General features: G+C 40.6%; 1 protein-coding gene across 2 annotated transcripts in view; it reads right to left on the reverse strand.

The window, feature by feature from the left end:
• Positions 1-8732, reverse strand: part of LOC124722084 (DNA damage-regulated autophagy modulator protein 2) — a 96088-nt gene extending 87356 nt beyond the window's left edge. The window contains exons 1-3 of one of the 2 annotated variants that reach the window (XM_047247278.1): positions 8594-8732; positions 8102-8186; positions 7894-8015 (exon numbers count right to left, since the gene is read on the reverse strand). In XM_047247278.1, the coding sequence (XP_047103234.1) occupies positions 7894-8015; positions 8102-8172 (193 nt within the window). In that variant the 5' untranslated portion in view covers positions 8173-8186; positions 8594-8732. Of the gene's footprint in view, positions 1-7893; positions 8016-8101; positions 8187-8325; positions 8549-8593 lie in introns of those variants that run through there. The other variant, XM_047247279.1, reaches the window with a different exon arrangement.
• Between the last annotated feature and the right edge of the window lie 13159 nt (positions 8733-21891).

The raw sequence follows: 21891 nt of genomic DNA on the forward strand, positions 1-21891 counted from the left end.
AGTTCCGGCATCTTGGACCAGGGACGCTATATGTAGCGGTGTCGTAGGGATAACCTACGGCACTCCATACGTCGCGGTTCCTAGTTCCAGAAGTCTCTGTTGCGCATGCGCGAAATCGTGTTGTTGATGTACTACTTTTGTTATAAATCCTCTCACAGTTTTTGTGCACATGAGACTGGTGTGAGTGAGAGGAGTGTGCTTGAATGGTTTTCATTTTGTCGTGAAGTGTGTTTGGAGTTTATTAAGTACAGGGGTAAGTTGGGTGGGCCTGGGGTTGTGGTGGAGGTGGACGAGTTGCAGTTTGGGAAAAGGAAGTGTGGGAGGGGTAAGTTTGTGGTTGGCATCTGGGTGTGGTGGGCCGTTGTATAGGGGGATGGGTGTTGGGAATGTGTTTTTAGGGTTTTGGAGGGGCGGACTAAGAAGGAATTAGTGGGGTTAATTGAGGAGTTTATATAACCGGTTTCTATTTTAGTTTCTGATGATTTTTCTTATTGTATGGGGTTCGGTGAGAGGGCATACAATCATTTAGTAGTGAACCATGGTTTTAGAGTTTAAAAATTATGAGACAGGGGGTTGTACAAATGCCATAAGGGGGGGGGGATGTGGAGGGCTGTTAAGTCAGTTCTTCAGCCCCATTTAGATGAGTACTGTTGGCGGAAGAGCATTCCTGAGGGCCATTGTTTTTTTTTTTTTTTTTTTTTTTTTTTTAAGGCCTATCAGTAAGATATACAGGCCGAAGGTGGTTGGTTAGGGTGGTTTGTGTGGATGGGTGGCTGCGGCTCGCGAGGAGGGGGGGAGGGGGACAGGGGGGGAGGTGAGAGTGTTTGTGTGTGTGAGGAGGGGGGGATGTCGATTTGTGGTTTAGTTGTGGAGGATCTATTTTGTTGCAGTTTTTGTTGAGTAGTTGTGTGTAATTGAGGGTGGGTATTTTATTTCGGGCTGAGGTTAGGTTCAGGGTGGGTTGTGTGTGTGTGTGTGTGTGTGTGTGTGTGTGTGTGTGTGTGTGTGGTGGCTGACCTAGGTAGCAGCGCTGGAAATTTGTTGTGGTAAGTTTTTATTTTTAGTGTATTTGTTGTGTGTTGTTGTGGCTGGTGGGGTGGTTCCGAGTTGTGTGGTTTGTGGTATTGCTGATTTGGCATCATGTGTTGGTTCGTAGGTATGTAGTTGAAGGGAAGTTTTCGATTCCAATGTGTGGTCGTATCTGTGGGTGTTTTGGTTTCGGGAGCCACTGTTGACGTATGTAGGTGAAGCGAACTGTTCAATTCAAAGGTGTGGTCGTTGTTGTGGGTGGTTTGGTATCGGGAGCTGCTGCTGACCTATATAGGTGACGGGAAGTGTTCGATTCCAATGGGTGGTTGTAGCTGTGGGTGTTGTGGTACTGGGAGCTGCTGTTGAGCTATATAGGTCAAGGGAAGTGTCTGATTCCAGAGGACATTGTGTTTAGTAGAATTTGGGGAGTTTTGTGTTGTCAGTTTTTTTTTTTTTGTCATTTTGTGTTTTTTGGTATGGTGGTGTGTGTCTAAATTTGTTTATATTTAGTTTGTCCCCAGCCAAAACCCCCCAATATCCCATGCTTGTCTCGTTTGTTTGATTAGGTTTTTTGTGGAAGGTGTGTGCGTGTCAATTTTTCGATGTATTTTCATGTTTCTTGTCATGTTTACGTAATGACGTCACAGGTGCCATATTAGAGTCGTAGTGGATGGTCGTTTCCGCTATATTTGTGACGTCATGGGTCAAAGCAGACGGGTGGAATTGGACACTTCCATATTTTCAGACATACAGTACATTCCAGAAAAAATGCACTCATAGTTAGCATTACACCAGGCTAACACCACGAAACACCAATACAGGAACTTTCTACATCTACATCTACATTGATACTCCGCAAGCCACCCAACGGTGTGTGGCGGAGGGCACTTTACGTGCCACTGTCATTACCTCCCTTTCCTGTTCCAGTCGCGTATGGTTCGCGGGAAGAACGACTGTCTGAAAGCCTCCATGCGCGCTCTAATCTCTCTAATTTTACATTCGTGATCTCCTCGGGAAGTATAAGTAGGGGGAAGCAATATATTCGATACCTCATCCAGAAACGCACCCTCTCGAAACCTGGCGAGCAAGCTACACCGCGATGCAGAGCGCCTCTCTTGCAGAGTCTGCCACTTGAGTTTATTAAACATCTCCGTAACGCTATCACGGTTACCAAATAACCCTGTGACGAAACGCGCCGCTCTTCTTTGGATCTTCTCTATCTCCTCCGTCAAACCGATCTGGTACGGATCCCACACTGATGAGCAATACTCAAGTATAGGTCGAACGAGTGTTTTGTAAGCCACCTCCTTTGTTGATGGACTACATTTTCTAAGCACTCTTCCAATGAATCTCAACCTGGTACCCGCCTTACCAACAATTAATTTTATATGATCATTCCACTTCAAATCGTTCCGCATGCATACTCCCAGATATTTTACAGAAGTAACTGCTACCAGTGTTTGTTCCGCTATCATATAATCATACAATAAAGGATCCTTCTTTCTATGTATTCGCAATACATTACATTTGTCTATGTTAAGGGTCAGTTGCCACTCCCTGCACCAAGTGCCTATCAGCTGCAGATCTTCCTGCATTTCGCTACAATTTTCTAATGCTGCAACTTCTCTGTATACTACAGCATCATCCGCGAAAAGCCGCATGGAACTTCCGACGCTATCTACTAAGTCATTTATATATATTGTGAAAAGCAATGGTCCCATAACACTCCCCTGTGGCACGCCAGAGGTTACTTTAACGTCTGTAGACGTCTCTCCATTGATAACAACATGCTGTGTTCTGTTTGCTAAAAACTCTTCAATCCAGCCACACAGCTGGTCTGATATTCCGTAGGCTCTTACTTTGTTTATCAGGCGACAGTGCGGAACTGTATCGAACGCCTTCTGGAAGTCAAGAAAAATAGCATCTACCTGGGAGCCTGTATCTGATATTTTCTGGGTCTCATGAACAAATAAGGCGAGTTGGGTCTCACACGATCGCTGTTTCCGGAATCCATGTTGATTCCTACATAGTAGATTCTGGGTTTCCAGAAATGACATGATACGCGAGCAAAAAACATGTTCTAAAATTCTACAAGAGATCGACGTAAGAGATATAGGTCTATAGTTTTGCGCATCTGCTCGACGACCCTTCATGAAGACTGGGACTATCTGTGCTCTTTTCCAATCAGCTATGACTACAGATCAAAATCTGCTGTGAAACAAAACAGAAATTTGGGATCAACAACATGGAGATATGAGATTCAAGAAGTGACCAATGGATGACGTCACTAACAACCTGTACGAATTACCTACACAGAAGCCACATGACTGATGAGACCTCCACAGGAATAGAGGGTTTTGGGCAAGGCTGCTTTTGTTATTAACACCTCCAAATAAATTAACCACTAGAAAAATTAGAGAACAGTGGGACAATAGAGGTTTTTATTGAGACTGTAAATGTAACCATGGGATGTGCTATTGTAATGACACATTTGTTGCCCTCCCAAAGCTACAACCAAACTTCAGCCTTACAACCTAATCTGTGCTTACGGTGACATCACTGATCAAAGCAGAATGGTAATATTGCAATGGAAGATGATATGCAAATGGCTAAATAAAACAGTTTTGCTGTCATAAAGGAAATACAAATAGGAGAACTACATTTAGCTAGTTCCGCAAACATTTCTTTTTAAAAACATAAACTGCTTGAAATTTCCCACTGGAACTGCACAGAATCCTGTTCAAAGGAGTGCATTACCCAAGAGGACAGAAACTTGCAAGATCCAGTGAACACTGCAATGCAAACAAATGAAATTTTATGTAACTGAAGAGTCATCAGTGGAAAGACAGCATGTGAATTGTTTTGTACTGTTCATCCACAAGAAATCTGAAACATAATACAGCATTTTTTACATGACTACACTAAACATATCGAATAACCCAATTACTGCAAGAATTGCATGAATAACCAGAAATTTGTGAGATATTAGGAAGCAGTAAACAGATTTTGGAAGGAAGAGAACAGGGCATAATGTGCTATTGATAATCAGATTATTAGGGGCAGGAAGTCAGTCGTGTCCTTCACTAATTTACGCAAATCACTGTAATGCCTAAATCTGTATAGCTATGAGGACTGACGTGGTGATCTAAAATGTTGTCTAATGACTCTAGTAATACAGTCAATGACTTCAGGCTACAATAATGATTACTGTCTCTGAAATCAGCAAATATCAGATAATATTAATCAGACAGACACTGTAACCTGTGGTAGAAATGACAAATGAAATAGGGCAAATTTAATTTTTTAAATCCTGAAAATGCCCACAGACTACAGTACTGGTGTTGGTACATTTCCCTTTCCCATAACTTTCTACTTTCTGGTTTATAATTTTTTTTTTATATAGTCTGAAAGTCCATGTTGGTTGCTGTTGTATGTTTAAATGACTTGCAATTTTTGGCAGCTTGGCACAAAGAATGTGGAGATGGGCATTGTTGCCAGAACACACGGAGGGCTGCAAAGAAGCAACAGAGGCTTGATTGCACACACTAATATTTAATGGTGGTGACACATCAGGGTGTAGCATACCAATGAAACTGGTGGTCGTGCTGGAGGGGAAGCTTACTGAACATGGGCACTACCAGAACAATACTGCTGTTGCCCATACTATGACCCAAGTATTAAAAGTCACATGTTATTTTCATAAAATATTAAAATTTAAGTTATATTTTCTCAGCTTACAACACATAGTAAAGCAATGTGAAAACAAACACACACTCATCATCTGGCTGTCATGTTTAAGACAGCAATGAGACGCAACTGAATTCTTCACACTAGCAACCATAAGATAAGGTATCTGTTTAAAAAGTACTCCTTTCCAGTGTGAATTTTACTGTTCTGTCTCATCATACTACTGCTCATTCATCAGTGAACCTCATTTTCTTCAGCTGTTTCCCGAGTAAACTGAACCTATCAACACAGGATGCTGGTTTCACCTTTTAATGTAATGATTACATGAAATGGGCACGTGATGCACGAACAAAGAGAGAACACAACACTGACAACATTTCTTTTGGGTCCATATGAGGTGTTTTAAGTTGCAAGTTGGCAAAGCCATCGAATGTTAATATGAAATCTTAGAAGTGGTGACATATTGATCTTTAGAGAAGCTTGAGGTCTATTTCGCTGAAAGGTGACAGCTTAGTTGTGAGTTGACAAAGCAGTATTGAACACTTAAAGTACTTCCATGCCAATTCAATATAGCATTCAACCTGACCCAATCAGATTTATTTCAGATGTATTGCACTCAGTGATGCAGATAAGTGAGAAAACACCAATCTGCAGAGGTATGTGACAAATTGTGAATGAAGTCACATCTCTGCAAAGTTTGGCAATTGTACGATATTTATAGGTATAAAGCTCGTACTACTGAAAAGCTAATGAGCAGTGCTTTACTCTGATATGTGACTTGGTGGGTTTCTAAGAATTTTCACATTCAGGGTCATTGGCCTTGACCTCAAATATCGAAAAACAACTAGTCTTATAAATTTTTTTTTGAAAAAAAAAAAAGAAAAAAAAGTGCTGCCCCAGTATGTTACTATAAACATGGTAAATATCAAGTCAGCGCACCAAAGCCATCATGAACAAAAATTTATTTCGCTTTGGTATTTCAGAACAGAAGACAATAGCAGCCGCTATTTTAAACCAGTCATCATTAGCTTTTTTCATAGGTGTAGATTATTTACATAAACTGCAGAACTGTGAAGTAGTGTTTAGAAATACTTTGTAAAAAAAATGTATTTCAAGTCAAAACTGTTGCCATCCATTTAAAGAAGTAGGTCATGCAAGACTACAGAAAAATTTGAAATGTGTTCAGGAGTGGGTGGTAAACAAGTGTCTTAATATATTGTCAGATGGTGTCCCGCAGGTGTTACATCAGCTGTGCTAGGTACTTCCACAGAAGATGTTAAGTGTAGGTGAAATATCATTGTATCTGGCACTGGATCTTTTAAATACTTCTAAGCAAAAACTGAGAAAGTCTGCCTTAGTATTGGAGCATACATATGTGGGAGAACTGAAAAAAGAAGAGTGTGAAAAAATTGAAGAAAGAGAAATCATAGCCCAGCTGAAAGATAAGTTTCACAAGACAGTATGTATTTGTGACAAAATACAAATTTTGACAGTACTTACAATGAGATGGAGTATAAGAAAAACAATGGAAGACTCTTCTGCTTCAGGTTACAAGGTGTGAGACACAAAACAGTTAGTAGCAGAACATGGTACAACAGTGACACCACATCCAAATCCCACTAAGACGTATTGTGAAAAAACTGTTGAACTACATGACTTTCGAATAATCATAATGTGAGGAGCAGTGTGATGCCACAAAGAAAGACTATGTGTATGTGAAAGAAAATGAAAGTAGAGTACATAAGCAGAAGCAGCTAGAGTTGCACAATATTAAGGAATTGTATAGATATTTCAAACATATAGAACCCATATATAAATACTGAATACGTTAGTGGCCAGCGAAGGGTGAGTGATCACTGTCCGAAAAGAAATGCTGTCAACAGACGTACAGGGATTTGTTGCTGTTCTGTGTGGTAGTCACAGGGGGTTGCATACCTCTTACAATCTTATGAGGAAACAAGTGAAGTACAGATCAGCCTCTTGCATCCACATGGACCATCTCCATCATTTTTAATTCCTACCATACCAGACACTTGTGTTATCAAAAGATGTGACCGTCTTGCAAGACTGGATCCAGTGGTACAAACTGGAAGGATATACTCTCCCCCCCCCCCCCCCCATCAGATCTGGTGAACATTAACAATTTAATTATAGGAGACTTGTGAAACAAGATGTTACCATTTTTTATTGTCTTTTCGTAGAAACTACATGGTAAATGATTCATAATACAATTACAATAATATAAACAACATATGTGTCCTACATTTTTTATGAAATGTATCTTTTAATAATTTGTAGTTCATATTTATGTGCTACCTTCTCCATTTTGATAGTGTACTGATGCCGAAGAAATTAATTTTTAGGCAAGACAACTTTGGTGTGTCATCTTGATATTTACCATATTTATAGCGCATACTGGAGCAATATATTAAACTTAAAAAAACTGAAGGGGGGGTGTTTGAGATAATCAACATCAAAGGTTAAGATTATTGACCTTGAATGTGAAAATCTCAGAAACCTTCCACGTTGCATATCAAACTAAAGCTCTGCTCGTTAGCTTTTCAGTGATATGGCTTCATTGCAGTATCTGGATTAGAACCAGATAGTAGAGACAGATGCGTGTAAATTTTGCACAATTACCAAACAGTTCAGACCTGTAACTTTCTTCACAATTGTCATAGACCAACGAAAATTAGTAGTCTGTCTGGTCTGGCTCGCTCTTTACACCAAATTTTAAAGAAATCTGTGATGGTTATTTTGAAAACCTTACTTTACTGCCTTGAACTGACATGGAATTACCCTTCGGCTAATCTGTTCCTTCAACCATGCTCACTTGTTGCCACAGCAGCTGATTTATGCCATCCACAGGACATGTTCATGTCCAGAGATGGTGCTGATGGAAATGAGGCTTACTAACAAACAGATGGCAGTGTGATGAAACTGACGAATGGAACAGAAGTTGGCAATTTCAAAATAAGACGATATCTTTTTATCCTGATAACACCATTTTATGACAGTTACTTTGAAAAGCACAAAAACTTTTAATCGGTGATTTTAACGTGGATAGTTAGATAGTATTAGAATCAGAGTTGTGTAATTTAGACAAAGCAAGGAAATCGGTTACTGGCATTTATCAATGATCTAGAGAAGTAGTCCGTGACAACTTATCATACTCACATAGAAGTGTCCCAACGTTAAGCAGCTGGCCAAATATGCAGCTCTCTGGAGAATATGTCCCTGTATCACTAATGTACGGAAAGTCTGGCTCTACATGTCCAAGAAGAACGGCTATAATATAACTGTAAAGAATTGAGAAAAACATGCCGATATTTATTTGCTAATATCAGTCGACGTGTATCATCAGAAGCAAGGAGCAAATACATACGTCGCTAAAAAAGTTGCTGGGAAAAGAATGAAGACGGCCAAAGGCAAAACATCCAGTCGTTCAAACGCCATTTGTACACCAAACACTGTAAACATAATAAATTGACTCATAGAGAACTTCCTCATCCAAGAAATATCATTGAACAGATAATTCATTATGAGGCATTGTTAAAACCGTAAGACGTCATGAAGTAATGCCAGGGTGACTTCTTTGTTTAAACATACATTTTGGATCACCTGCACCAAAAAATAAGGTGAACCATCAATAACTGCAAGTAATATCCGGCAACGTCAACACATGATTCAGACGTAAAAATGCACGTCATTTCCATACGAGACAGTGCTGTCATTGGCACAGACAGGGGCTACAAGTTAAAAGCGTTGACTTTTGGAAATCTTCTCGAAATACACGAGTGTCTAATAATTTCGTTCTCATAAAACCGGCAGTAAAGCTTTTCATTATAATTACAGTGTCACAATGTTTCGAACTTACGTCTCGGCAGTCAAACAAACTTTCAGTCTGTTTTCTATTAAAAGTTCCTATAAATATAATATCACAATTCTATCACATAGCTCCATACGAGCAATAAAAATAAACACGTTTGACAACAACTGCAACAAACCTAACAAGGAAAAACTTTAAATCAAAGATACTAAGACTCATCAGAGATGTAGCTTCAGTGACAAATCAAATTAGCAACTAACTGCAAGAAATGGCATGTACCAGGGAGTTATTACGTTAAGAGCACACAGAAAAGCCTTGTTTACGTGCAAGACCAATAGAAATTAACAATTTTATCGTGCACTATCTTCAGGAAACACGGAAGACGTGATACTCTAAGGAAAGTTGTTTAAGCAATACCCCATCTAATAGAATTAAAAGTGTATGAGATTAGATGTTTTTGTTCATTCATGTTATCTATAGTCAGCAGATATTGACGGATATTGAACAAATCAGAAGAAACATGATTCTTATAGCTGTTGAAAAGTTATTGAAAATATGTGTTGCTGAATAAAACACACATTTCTGGGGCAAAGCAAGCGCCTAGACTATGTGACTTGTGTAGACTGTTCATGTTCCCATTTAAGTGAGCTGTTAGTCGAGAAAAGAATATATCATTTATGACTGAGAAATAAATATACAGAGAAAGAGTAGTCTGTAGCTGATAATCAGTAGTTTGAATTGGTTTCTGGAGAACTTTTTGGGCTCGGAAAGTATTGCCTTGATTTGAAGAGCTTCTCCGAATCATGATAACATGCGACTTTGTGAAATAAAAAGATCTGTCAGTTTCTTAAATTTTTATTTATCTTACATCTGGCAAGTGTATGTAATTAATTGTTTTGAAGTTTCAGTGTGTACTATTGTAGCCTCCTCTCACCTGAATCGACTATAAAACTGTAGAAAAAACAATGTGACGCAGTTGACCTGTTCTGTCTCCACGTACTTATATTTATGCATATCCTTGGTGGAAATCTATTGAAATATATATATATATATATATATATATATATATATATATATATATTATCCTTCCGAAGTATGATGACAATGGCTAAAAAGCATTGAAATTATACCAGTATCATTTCCGAAAACGTATTTGCTATTTATTGCATTATTTGTGTAATTTAAAATAAAACAAATTTAGCATCTCACAGTGCAAGTGATGGTAGGTCATTAATATACACTAGAAAAGCAACTGGACTGAGATGGAACCATTATGGACACCAAACATCCTAGAACGATTTCATTTGGAGTATTTTGCAGCATTAATTCCAATAAATGATAATTTACTTAAAATAGTTTTGTGATTCAAAGTCAAATCATTTTTTTTCTCAACATGGTATATTATAGATGTGGTTGCCCAGACTACAATTTTTTTGCAAAGTGCTCCCACCATTAAGCAAGGTGCCACATTGGTAAGACACTGGATTTGCATTCGAAAAGATGCTATCCGGATTTAAGTTCTCATTTGTTTCCTTAAATCGTTTCAAGTAAATACCAGAAAGATTCCTTTCGGAAAGACAGTGCCGACTTCCTTCCTCACACTTCCCATGAGAAAGCATGTACGCGATCTGTAATGACTGCTTCGTCGACATGACGTTAAACTCTAATCTTCCTTCCTTTTAGGTACCATTGCTGAAACACATTTTAATTGAATTCTCGCTCATTTCACGTCCAGCGTATCTGTCAAAGACGTAGAACATTGCACCATAAGGGAATTGCCGGCAATCCCTTGTTTCCTATAAGCTTCGTATTGCCAAGGTGGAAATCAATGCCGTGGTACAGGCAGGCACAGCACTACCGTCACAAAAGTTATTGACATTGCAAGGTGGTTAGCGATTGTGTCGCGATTATAGAGACTAAACACGTTTCAAAATAAGTCTATTAATATCAAAGATAGAGCTCAGTTTGAAGAAGAAATTGCTGAGAATGTACGTTTGTAGCACCCTCCGCCACACACCGTTGGGTGGCTTGCGGAGTATCAATGTAGATGTAGATGAACAGTGTATGGTAGTAAATCGTGAATAGGGGCAAAACCGGAACGGAGCAGAATAGAAGAGATTGAGATGTGGTGCTACAGAAGAATGTTGAAAATTAGGTAGACTGATAAGATACTGCATAAAGAGGTTCTCTGCAGAAACTGTGAAGAGAGGAATGCATGGAAAACACTGACAAGAAGAAGGGACAGGATGATAGGACATGCGTTAAGACACCAGAGAATAACTTTCAGGGTAAAAACTATAGAGGAAGGCAGAGATTGGAATAGGTTCAACAAATAATTGAGGACGATGGGTGCTAGAGCTACTCTGGGATGATGAGGTTGGCACAGGAGAGGGATTCGGAGGGGGGGGGGGGGGCAAATTGGACAATCCCCGACCGCAGCCAACAGTGACACACTGGAGATTTCTACGTATTTTCGTATTTTTTTCCGTCCTGAATCTCGCCACGATCTACAACCAGAACCTACTGGTCCCTAAAAATATACAATAAACAGCTGTTACAACACCATTTGGAGTGTTTGAATTCCGCTATATGTTGCATGGAGTGGACAATGCTGTAACGAGTTTCCCAAGGATTATTGTTAATGTCAATCGTGTTTTGCCTGTATTGACGACGTGTAATGGTGTCATCTTCACCGGAAGAGCACGAACGTCTTCTCTGATAAGTCTTCTGCCATTTTGTGAAGTATGGAATCTTACTGAACCTTGTTAAATGCGTTACCGGTGATATGGATAATGACCTTATCGACCTCGAGGAATCGACCCCCTGCGCAAACACTTCCTTACCCTTCCCCAGAATGCAATGCCATCCTGAACGACATTTTTGTTTCTTTGCAGGTATATGTCTGCAGTCATGGTATACACTGGAATCCCTGCGCTATGAACAGTAGCACGCTGCTAGAGGACCTAAAACAAAACGGCATAACCGAATGATAAAGTAAAATATTGTGCGGTAATTTGTTTCTCGCAGTTGAAGGAGAAAAACACTGCTACAGTTTATGCTGAGTTGGTGGAAGGAATGCACTATCATATGGCAGTAGTTAGGCGGTGAAGACGCTTGCACTTTGGTCAAAGCTAGGGCTTGGAAACTGTTAGATGTTTTTACCGGCCACCCGATTCTGCTGTGACAGTTCTAGAGTCATTCAAAGAAAGTCTGCGGTCAATAGCGATTAAAAACCCGCATCATTCAATACTAGTTGAAGGCGGTTTTAACCTACCGAGAGTATACTGGGATATATATGGTTTCATTGCGGTGAGTACAGACAGACACTCATGCGAAATGCTTTTGAGTACGTTTTCTGAAAACTGTCTTGAGCAGCTAGCTGGGCAACCTACGCGCAATGGAAACATCTTAATCCTTGTTGTTACAAATAGGCTGGACCGTATCGACAATGTCAGTATAGAAAAGAGGATTATCGATTATGATGTCACTATAGCAGCAATGGTTACGAAAGTTAATAAATCCGTAAAGAAGGCTAGGAGAGTGTTTCTGCTAGGACAGCAGATAAAAAAATGGCACTGATCACTATGGAACTTAACGTCTGAGGTCATCAGTCCCCTAGAACTTAGAACTACTTTAACCTAACTAACCTAAGGACATTACACACATCCATGCCCGAGGCAGGATTCGAACCTGCGATCGTATCGGTCGTGCGGTTCCAGACTGAAGCGCCTAGAACCGCTCGGCCGCACCGGCCGTCAGAAGAGCAGATAAGCAGTTATTAGCATCTCACTTAGACAGTAAACAGGCATCACTTAGTTCCAGTAAGATGGTTGTAGTGGAATTATGGACAAAGTTTACGCAGATTTTAATCGTGGTCTGGAGAGTTAGGTGCCTAGTAAGCGGATAAGGGCTGGAAAAGACCCAACATGGCTTAATAACGAAATTCACAGGATACTGAGGAAGCAGAGGCTGTCACACTCGCGGTTCAAAAGAGAACGCATAAATGACGGCAAAGAAGGTTAGTAGGGATTCGTGTGTCTGTGAAAAGATCTATGCGCGAAGTATACAACTACAACCGTCACACTTAAACAAAAGATCTGGCAGAGAACACGAGGAAATTTTGGTCTCATGTAAAACCGCTAAGCGGGCGTAGGGCTTCCATTCAATCCCTTGTTGACCAGTCTGGGTTGGCAGTTGAAGATAGCAAACTGAAAGCTGAGGTTTTAAATGTCACGTTCAAGAAATCGTTCACACAGTAGAATGGTACAAACATACCCTCATTTGACCATCTCACAGACTTCCATATGGATGACATAGTAATAAGCATCCCTGGTATAGGGAAACAACTGAAAGATTTGAAAGTAAATAAATCACCAGGTCCAGATCGAATCCCAGTTCGATTTTACAAAGAGTACTCTACGGAGTAGGCTCCTCACCTAGCTTGCATTTATTGCGAATCTCTCGCCCAGCATAAACTGCCAAGCATCTGGAAAAAGGCGGCAGGTGACTTCAGTATACAAGATGGGTTAAACGAACAGACTCGCAAAATTACAGACCAGTATCAGTAACTTCTGTTTGCTGCAGAATCCTTGGACATATTCTCAGTTCAATAAACTTTCCTGAGACAGAGAAGCTTATGTCCACGAATCAGCATGGTTTCAGAAGACATCGCTCGTACGAGACCCAACTAGCATTTTTCTCACATGATGTACTGCGAACTATGGGCGAAGGGCAACAAGTAGATTCCATATTTCTAGATTTCCGGAAAGCATTTGACACAGTGCCCCATTGCAAGCTGTTAACGAAGGTGCGAGCGTGTGGAATAAGTTCACAGATATGTGAGTGTCTCGAAGACTTCTTAAATAATAGAACCCAGTATGTTTTCCTCGACCGTGAGTGTTCATAGGAGACAAGGACATCGTCAGGAGTGTCCCGGGAAGGGTGAAACGACCTCTTTTGTTTTCTGTATACATGAATGATTTGGTGGGCGGGGTAGATAGCAATCTGTGGCTGTTTGCTGACGATGCCGCGGTGTACGGTAAGGCGTCGAACTTGAGTGACTCTAGAAAGATAAAAGACGACGTAGACAAAATTTCCAGTTGGCGCGATGTATAGCAGCTAGCCCTGAATGTGGAAAAATGAAAGTTAGTGAGGGTCGGTAGGAAGAACAAACCTGTAATGCTTGGATACAGTTTTATTAGTGTCCTGCTTGACATAGTCAAGTCGTTCAAATATCTGGGCGTAACACTGCAAAGTGATATGAGATGGAACTGATGTGAGAACTATGATAGGGAAGACGAATGGTCGACTTCGGTTTACTGGGAGAATTTTAGTAAAGAGTGGTTCACCTTAAAGGAGACGGCATGTAGGACGCTGGTGCGACTTGTCCTTGATTCTGCTCGAGTGCTTGGGATCCGTACCAGATCGGATTGAAGGAGGACATCAAAGCAAATCAGAGGCGGGCTGCTAGATTTGTTACCGGTAGGTTTGAACAACACGTAAGTGTTGCGGAGATGTTTCGGGAACTCAAATGGGAATCCCTGGAGGGAAGGCGACGATCTTTTCGAGACACACTGTTGAGAAAATTTAAAGAACCGGCATTTGAGGCTGATTGCCTGGAGATCCTACTGTCACGAACATACAATGCGCGTAAGGACCACGAAGATAAGATACGAGAAATTACGGCTCATACGGAGGCATGTAGATAGTCGTTTTTCCCTCGCTCCATTTGCCAGTGGAACAGGAAAGTAAATGACTAGTAATGGTACAGGGTACCCTCCGCCACGCACCGTACGGTGGCTTACGGAGTATGTATGTAGGTTTAGAAAGAAGTATGCGGAACGAAGAACGAAGTGGCAGACCATCTCTCTATGGGGAACTGGGTGTCGCACGAGAAGCGGAGGACGTGGTGCTCGAAGACAATCTTATCAAAATCGAGGTGATAGTAGAAAAAGTGAAAATCAGTGATGGATCAGTTTTTAACATTTTGCATTATGTTTTGACAAGGACAAAGGTCGTTGCCTGCTGCTTTTCACAGCTATTCACACGCATTCAAAAAGCCTGTCCAACCGAGGTAGTAGCGGAATGTTGCAGCTGTGTTAAAGTAGCCAAGACGATTTCTTAACCAAAGCAAGCAGTGGAAACGCTTTAATTCAACATTGCCGAAAACGGCTTAGATAGGCAAGTGATGAGTGTTTCTGGGGTTGCCATGGTGTGGAGCTTACAGATTATTCTCGTAAGGGGCAAACAGTCACAGAAGCGTGCTACCGAAATCACCTGACGAGGTTATGGTAGGATATCAAGACGATTTGTCGTTGGAAGCTTTCCAGTGAGATGCCGTGCTCCATGAGAAAAGCACAGCTCCTTCTGCTGAGGACACAGTCACACATACCGCTTCCTTGGGCTATCAAGTTCTGCCTCACCCCTTCACTCTCCTGACGTGGCACAAACTGATTTCTTCCTCTTTCATCAGATGAAGAAACCACTGCGTGGCAGGCATTTCCAGAATAACGACGAGGTGATTTTCGTGGTAGAGCGATTCCTGCACAACCGAAATGCAGACTTCTACAACTTAGGCCTCCTTCAGGTCATCAATCGCTGGGAAAATGTGTCGCACTGAAGGGTGAATGTCTAGAGATGATCTAACTTCATCATCTAGTTTCTTGGTAGTAGCTAGATATTTTCGAAGTAATAATTAAAGCTTTAGCACTACCCCTTGTACAGGGGCCGGCAAAATGAATAGCAGGATTTGAATAATCTAGAACAGTGTCGCTGTTGCACCTGCTAGAAATATTTATACACGTCCTGCATGAGGCCTTTTGGAGTTCAGAGCATCGAGCATTCGTCGGCGAGGCGGATTTAAAAAATAACAAGTTTCTCATCACAGCACACTGACTTTTTTTTGTCGCCGTTTAGAACTGAAACGACATAATAACGTTTCGAATCATAGAACGATTGTACGATGGGTGCGACAGTTCACGAATACTGAATCTTGTGCGAATAAGAAAGTCCAGGGCGAAAATGGACGCAGCGGTCCACGGAACGAGTGAAGGCGGCGTGTCAAGCACTCAACCGACGTCCTTACCAAATGTCAAATGTTGCTTCCATACTTGTCTTGGCACAAACAGTGATAGATCGTTCCCTGGGTCCATCATCCGTGATAACCTGTGCTTCCACCCACACAAAACGCAGGTCATACAGAAACTGAACGAACAGGATAAGGTTGCCCGACGAAACGTAGCCTTTTGCCTCCTGAATACTCCGTGATTTCTTCTTGTGGGCTTGTTGAAGGATCACGTGCACGCCATGCATCTTCATATCGTGGCTGAACTCAAGGAAAGAATATCTACAGCTGTGGAGGAGATCCCACCGAACATTATGGAAATTGTCATTCTCCGCATGGGAGAATGCACGGACAGTGATGGCGACCATCTTTATGGTGTTGTATTCAAAACCGAGTAAAGGGCATATTAGATATGCAGTTGCATATATTTTTCTTCGTTTTAATAAATTTGTCAGTTTGTTTCGAGGTTTTGTCCTTGTTATATCCTACTATTCATTCTCTCAGATGCTGTACAACTGTCGTGACGGCTCTCCCCACTTCTATAGTAACGGATTTGGTGTATGGGTCTATTTTACTCTGCCTTAAATTCACTAAAAAGTAATGAATGAAATTAATAGCGATGAAGTCAGTTAAACATAATGGCATGGAATGACATCAGTAAAAACTGCACAGAAATGCCGAACCTATAATGTAATTCATGTACAATGATAAAGGAAAATTTTTGCCAAACCACTATACAAACCTAACTCTCCGGCTTATTTTGGGCAGTCATCTTATCTATTGCGGTTGTTTGAGCCTGTCTCTAAGACTGACTAAATTTTTTATTTGTTACTGATGTTTCTCTCTTATTCCTTCTGAAGCATACAATCACAAGTTCTCCCATGTAAAGGACGACCCCTTCAACAGGTTCGTTTTCTCCGTGATTCGATTCCCAAATATTCCACTCACTGAACTGTTTGAACACAATAGCAGGGAAACATCAGTGACAATAACAACTGAGGTTGGCTTTGGATGAGTCCAAGATGGATCAACAAGCACATGTATAAAGAAGAATGCTTTTTTCCTTAAAAGAGAAGAACTTGTTACAGGACTGTTCTAACCAAGCTGTCCTGTAACTTGTGTAAAACCTGCAAGAGGTAGTCAAATTAAAATGGAATAAATTAATCCCCACCGGATAATGAAATATGAATTAGTACTAATGACTGCCTACACGCAACTACGTAGATATTTCAAATTCCTGTTTTAAATTACGTGCATAAATAAATGAGAGGCCACTGTGAAAACAAGTTGAGCGCTGATGAGGGCGAGGGACATGGTGCAGACCATAAAAATCCAGGGAGTCCACGCAAAACAATAGTCGTAGAACTGCCGCTCGCCTCCTTGTGTGAAGGGAAACACGAGGCAAATGAAATCGAGCAGAGCAGTGTTTCTGCTGAGCGGGAGAAAAAGAAATGCCACACCGGCACAGGTAGCGCAGTGCTTGCTGTCAGGCAATGCAGAGTACATCTCAAGAATGTGCAGGACGAGTTTGTTTTTAACAAGTCGTGTCCATGGGATGAGCACCACCTAACGGCCAAAGTCGTGGAAGAACTGCCTTTGTAAGAGGAAGCATTGGGAAGTCAAACTTCTCCGAAATACACAGGCTGTTAAGATAACATCGTAGAAAGTGGAATGGTAACAATGGTTTGGGGCTTCTTTGTAGTAAATGAGTCGCTGGCACTCGATCAGGTGACGCTAAACTGCATGAATGTTCAAAGAAACTTAAACACAGCTTCTATTGGTTCATATAAATGATCTAGGAGAGAGGGGCGAGACTACAGCTGTGTGTACAGCGATCAAACGGTACTGGCCATTGCACGAAGGAAGGCAGAGAGAGGTAGTAAATCGTACACCCTTTGGAGCCCAAAGACTAACAACTCTTTTAATTGGTTAACCCCACCCGAAAAAACAGGAAGGAACGGAGGCTAACCTCTTGTAAGCCAACATCTTGCTGGTAGGCACTCACAAGAATCAGTATTCCGCCAATCAAAATTATGCAATGCCAAAAAACAGTGCCTGTCCCTTTGGACATGCATGCATGTCCAAAGGAACTTTGCATCGTAATCAGAATAACACAGGCACTGCAATATCGTAAAAAACACAGCTTCTTTTCCAGACCTGCACTTCCAGACTTCACCTCCATCTCTAGGGTTCTTCGAAACTTCTCCACATCCAGGAAGAGAGGCACTCAATCGTCCGAGTTGATCTTCGAGGCAGGCATAGAAGAGATGTCGCTATAGAGCCAATGACTGGTTTAGCAGCCACTGCAGTAGCCACTTTCAGATTCTAATTATGGTGAGACACAGTAGCAACAGCGAATCAAACTGTAGGGAAAGGTGAAGTTCGTGTAATAAAACTCCGTCTGAACAGGCCTTGAAGGCCGAAGCGTACCGACCGACCGCCGTGTCATCCTCAAGACGTAGGCATCACTGAATGAAGATAATCAGAGTCATGTGGTCAGCACACCACTCTCTCTGCCGCTGATAGTTTTCATGACTGGAAGTTTACTTAAAGATGTTGGGTAATTCCAGTCCTCATTTAGAAGACTTATTTGTAGTTAGAATATCAACATTCTTTCAACTCCTGCAATTGATGTACACACGTCCATATCCTTCTGCAGTGTTTTCGAATAATATTTACTAACCTGTGGAAATCGTGGTACGACCTCTGCGGACATAATTTTTTTCCCAGATACGCGTTATCCTTGTATTACCATCACAGTTCCTTTATACAAACTTGCCAAGGCATTAGTTTATTGATTTTAATTTCTTGTGACATTTGATTACTTAAGAATAATAAACTGATTCATTGTGATCATTATTTGATTTAATAGTTAGATGCATTCTTTAATGACCGATTTGATGAGTGTAAATTTACTTGTATCAATTACTGCAGAGCCAAATTCATTTATTTAGCTAAAGCATCCATTTAAAGACCTCATCCACTCAATAGGTGAGAGAGAAAGAACAGCGAACACTCAAAAACTCAGGATCTATATCAGAGTTTTTATCTTGACAAGAAGAATTTTCCGATGAGCGAAGATTTTAGTTTTTTAAGAAAGATGTAGAATAACTAAAGAATTTATGTTAAGCAGAAAGCTTTTTAATTAAATGTGAAATTTTATGTAGGACAGCGTAACATCAAAGGAACAATCAGCGTTTGTTGTACATTACCTCCGCGCCCTCTACCTGACAAGGCACTCGACGTAACGAACAATAGGTCATACCGAAGACAATATTCTTTGGCGAGTTCAAGGGGAAAAAGACCACAATTGTTAGGATGACAGGTCATCCAGATACGAATATCAGTCTGGCACAAATTTTCATTTAACACAACGTAATCACTAGGTTGCAGATTCAGCATTTCTAATCAGTTCCCAACCATGTCATGTCATGTCGTTATGATACAGTGATAAAATCCCCACTAACTCCATTTCAGTGGATTTAGTTGATATGATCATAAAGCCAATATCTCGTTTTGAGTCGAAGCATTCTGCCTTTTTAACAATACTTCCCCAAGCTATGATTGTTTTGGTAACACTTGCGTTCCTACTCAAACCTTTTTTGCCATCGTGATATTGAAGTCTCAAAGGATTTACAAACAGGTTGTGCACTCCTACTACGAGCATCGTATCTGACACCTGGACCACAAAAAAGTTCAAATATGTGTGAAATCTTATGTGACTTAACTGCTAAGGTCATCAGTCGCTAAGCTTACACGCTACTTAAATTATCCTAAGGACAAACACACACACACTCATGCCCGAGGGAGGACTGGAACCTCCGCCGGGACCAGCAGCACAGTCCATGACTGCAGCGCCTAAGACCGCTCGGCTAATCCCACGCGGCGGATCACAAATACCTTAAGTACACTGCTTTGACAGTGTAAGAGGTAAAGAAAGGATGTCCACACATCATGTAACAGTAGTGAGGTAAATATGACAAACAATTCGAGTTTTTTCAATTGTATGCCGATGCAAGTGCCGTGCTCGTTGGTTTTATAACTCACTGGAAGTTAAATATGTACTTGAAGCTAACGCCACAGTACTGGATCGTCTATCACGTACAGAATTTTAAAAAAATGCTGTTAATGATATGAAATTTGCCGTTTCGAATGGATTTACATTAGGCAGTCATATTATTACGAGTTGAAGCAACTTGACCTTTTGCAGTCAATGTCCTTTGACAAATCTTTTATAAAAGCTAGGACCATATTCTAACTTTTATAAAAAAAATTGTGGTAAAAGTACCTCAGTACACCGTTCTTAAAATGACTTTCATAAAAGAGATTTGTCAAAGACTTTCTACACAGTAATACGAGCCTCAGTACTTTGACAGTGAGATAGAGCAAAACAAACTACAGATGCCGTTTTGCTGTGCCATATTTCAAAGCGAAACTTTCAAATTACCGAATTTTTACTTCGTCGTGAAGAAAGGCTTTTAACCGTGGACGACACATCTCGATCCAAAGACTTCACGCAATATTAAATTATTTTTCAGAAACCAGATTATATACAACACAAAGTTTATGACCACTAGAAGCCTACTCTCTGGCCACACCTTTTTCTAGCGAGGCTGGAGAAAGACACTCGTCGAACATGAGGAGTGGAAGTATTATTCACCCCGTATTTACTTTCCTGGAGAGGCCCAACGGTCCGAGTAAGAAGGGTTGTTTATTTGTAGCCCTGTTGCTGGTGTTGGTGAGTGAGCGTAGACAAGAGTTACTACCAGTCTCGATACGTTAGTGCAGATGCGTTTGAATATCTGGCTATTATCTCTTACCCTTAAGGTCCAGGCTTCTTGTTTGTTTTGATACCGAAATAACATTCTGAGGTAATATGCTTGCTGCATTGATATGTTAAATTATCCTACAATTTTTACTAAATAGTTCTAAATGTTAAAAAGTGAGTGGCAGAGGGTAATTTTTATTGTATCATCGAGTAGGGTTTATATGTTCTCACTTTCACAGATGAAGCGTGGAAAGAGTGTTTGATTATAAGTATCTGTGTGAGGCTTTAAGTCTAATTCTATTTGCATACCACTGAACTGAGTGTTCATAAAGCCCCTGGATAGGTCATGCACCAACGCTATGCTCTACCAGTGCTGTAATTTACTGATATGCGGTATACGTATCCATGCGATGGGAATAGTAAACAGAAAATTTCGTGATTTCAATGCAACAGTAAGAAACGCATTACGTAAGTAGCCCATGTAGCCCAACCAGAAAACTCTTCCTTAGTTTGTGTCAGTAGTTGTTTGGAAAATTGAGTGCTGGTTCTTAATAATGTTCGTCTTGGCAGCCGGCAGGTAATTTCCTAGTTTATGGGAGTCAGTATTAACGTTTTGAATACTTCACTAAGTCCTGCTTAACTGCTATACGTGTTTGTCATAGGAAGATGTCCATCAAATGCCAAATTTCATTAAATGTCGGTTCCATGTTCCCAGTTTAGCCTTCGTATGTATTATTTGTGCTTGTAGCCATATACTGATCCTTTAGCGATAGTTAAAGAACGCAGAGGCCTTAATGTTAACAGATGAAAGAGTTTCACGCGACTCAAGCTCCCGGAGTAATAAATTTAACGACAAAAGTAAAAATATTTTCATTACTACTATTGTTATTAGTTTTTTTACAGAATAACTTCCGTTTAGATTTAAAATATGGTCTACCGGTCAGCAGATATTTTATGCTGGAAGTAGGATCAGATTACTGTACCTCGATTTAGTGATGGTTTTTTCTTCTAGTGTTATAACAGCTGACATTTGAGATCCTTTTAAACTCTAATAGTGACCCTGGATAGATTTCCATTTCAGCGCTGTGGATAATGGTTCTAGTTCCACAAGGAGCGTTCCATAAGCGGCGAAAAGTTTAACCCTCGGATTTTAATCTGAAATTGTTTGAACTGTTAAGAGGGCGGATGAGAGCGGGGTGTAGGGGTAGGGTCTGTACAATAGTGAAGGAAGGTGGTCTTGATTTTGGTATTTCAGTGACGCTGCATTGACATGTTTTTGTTTCGCTCTGGACCCAGCGTCCAGAGTGAAAAAAAAGTAGACATGAAAGAGGATACTTAAGTCATGTACCATACAAATACGAAGTACCACGTTTCCGATACATAACCATCGGATGTGCCCCCTCATCAGTCTTAAAAAATCTACGTCCACCACATATGAAACCTACCGAGGGGAGAAAATGGAAACAAGATTTACTTCAGTAGCAAAAAAAAGTGATAGGATTGAATTAGCTTTAA

This window comes from Schistocerca piceifrons, chromosome X (assembly GCF_021461385.2).
Source record: "Schistocerca piceifrons isolate TAMUIC-IGC-003096 chromosome X, iqSchPice1.1, whole genome shotgun sequence".
Taxonomy (NCBI): Eukaryota; Metazoa; Arthropoda; class Insecta; order Orthoptera; family Acrididae; genus Schistocerca; species Schistocerca piceifrons.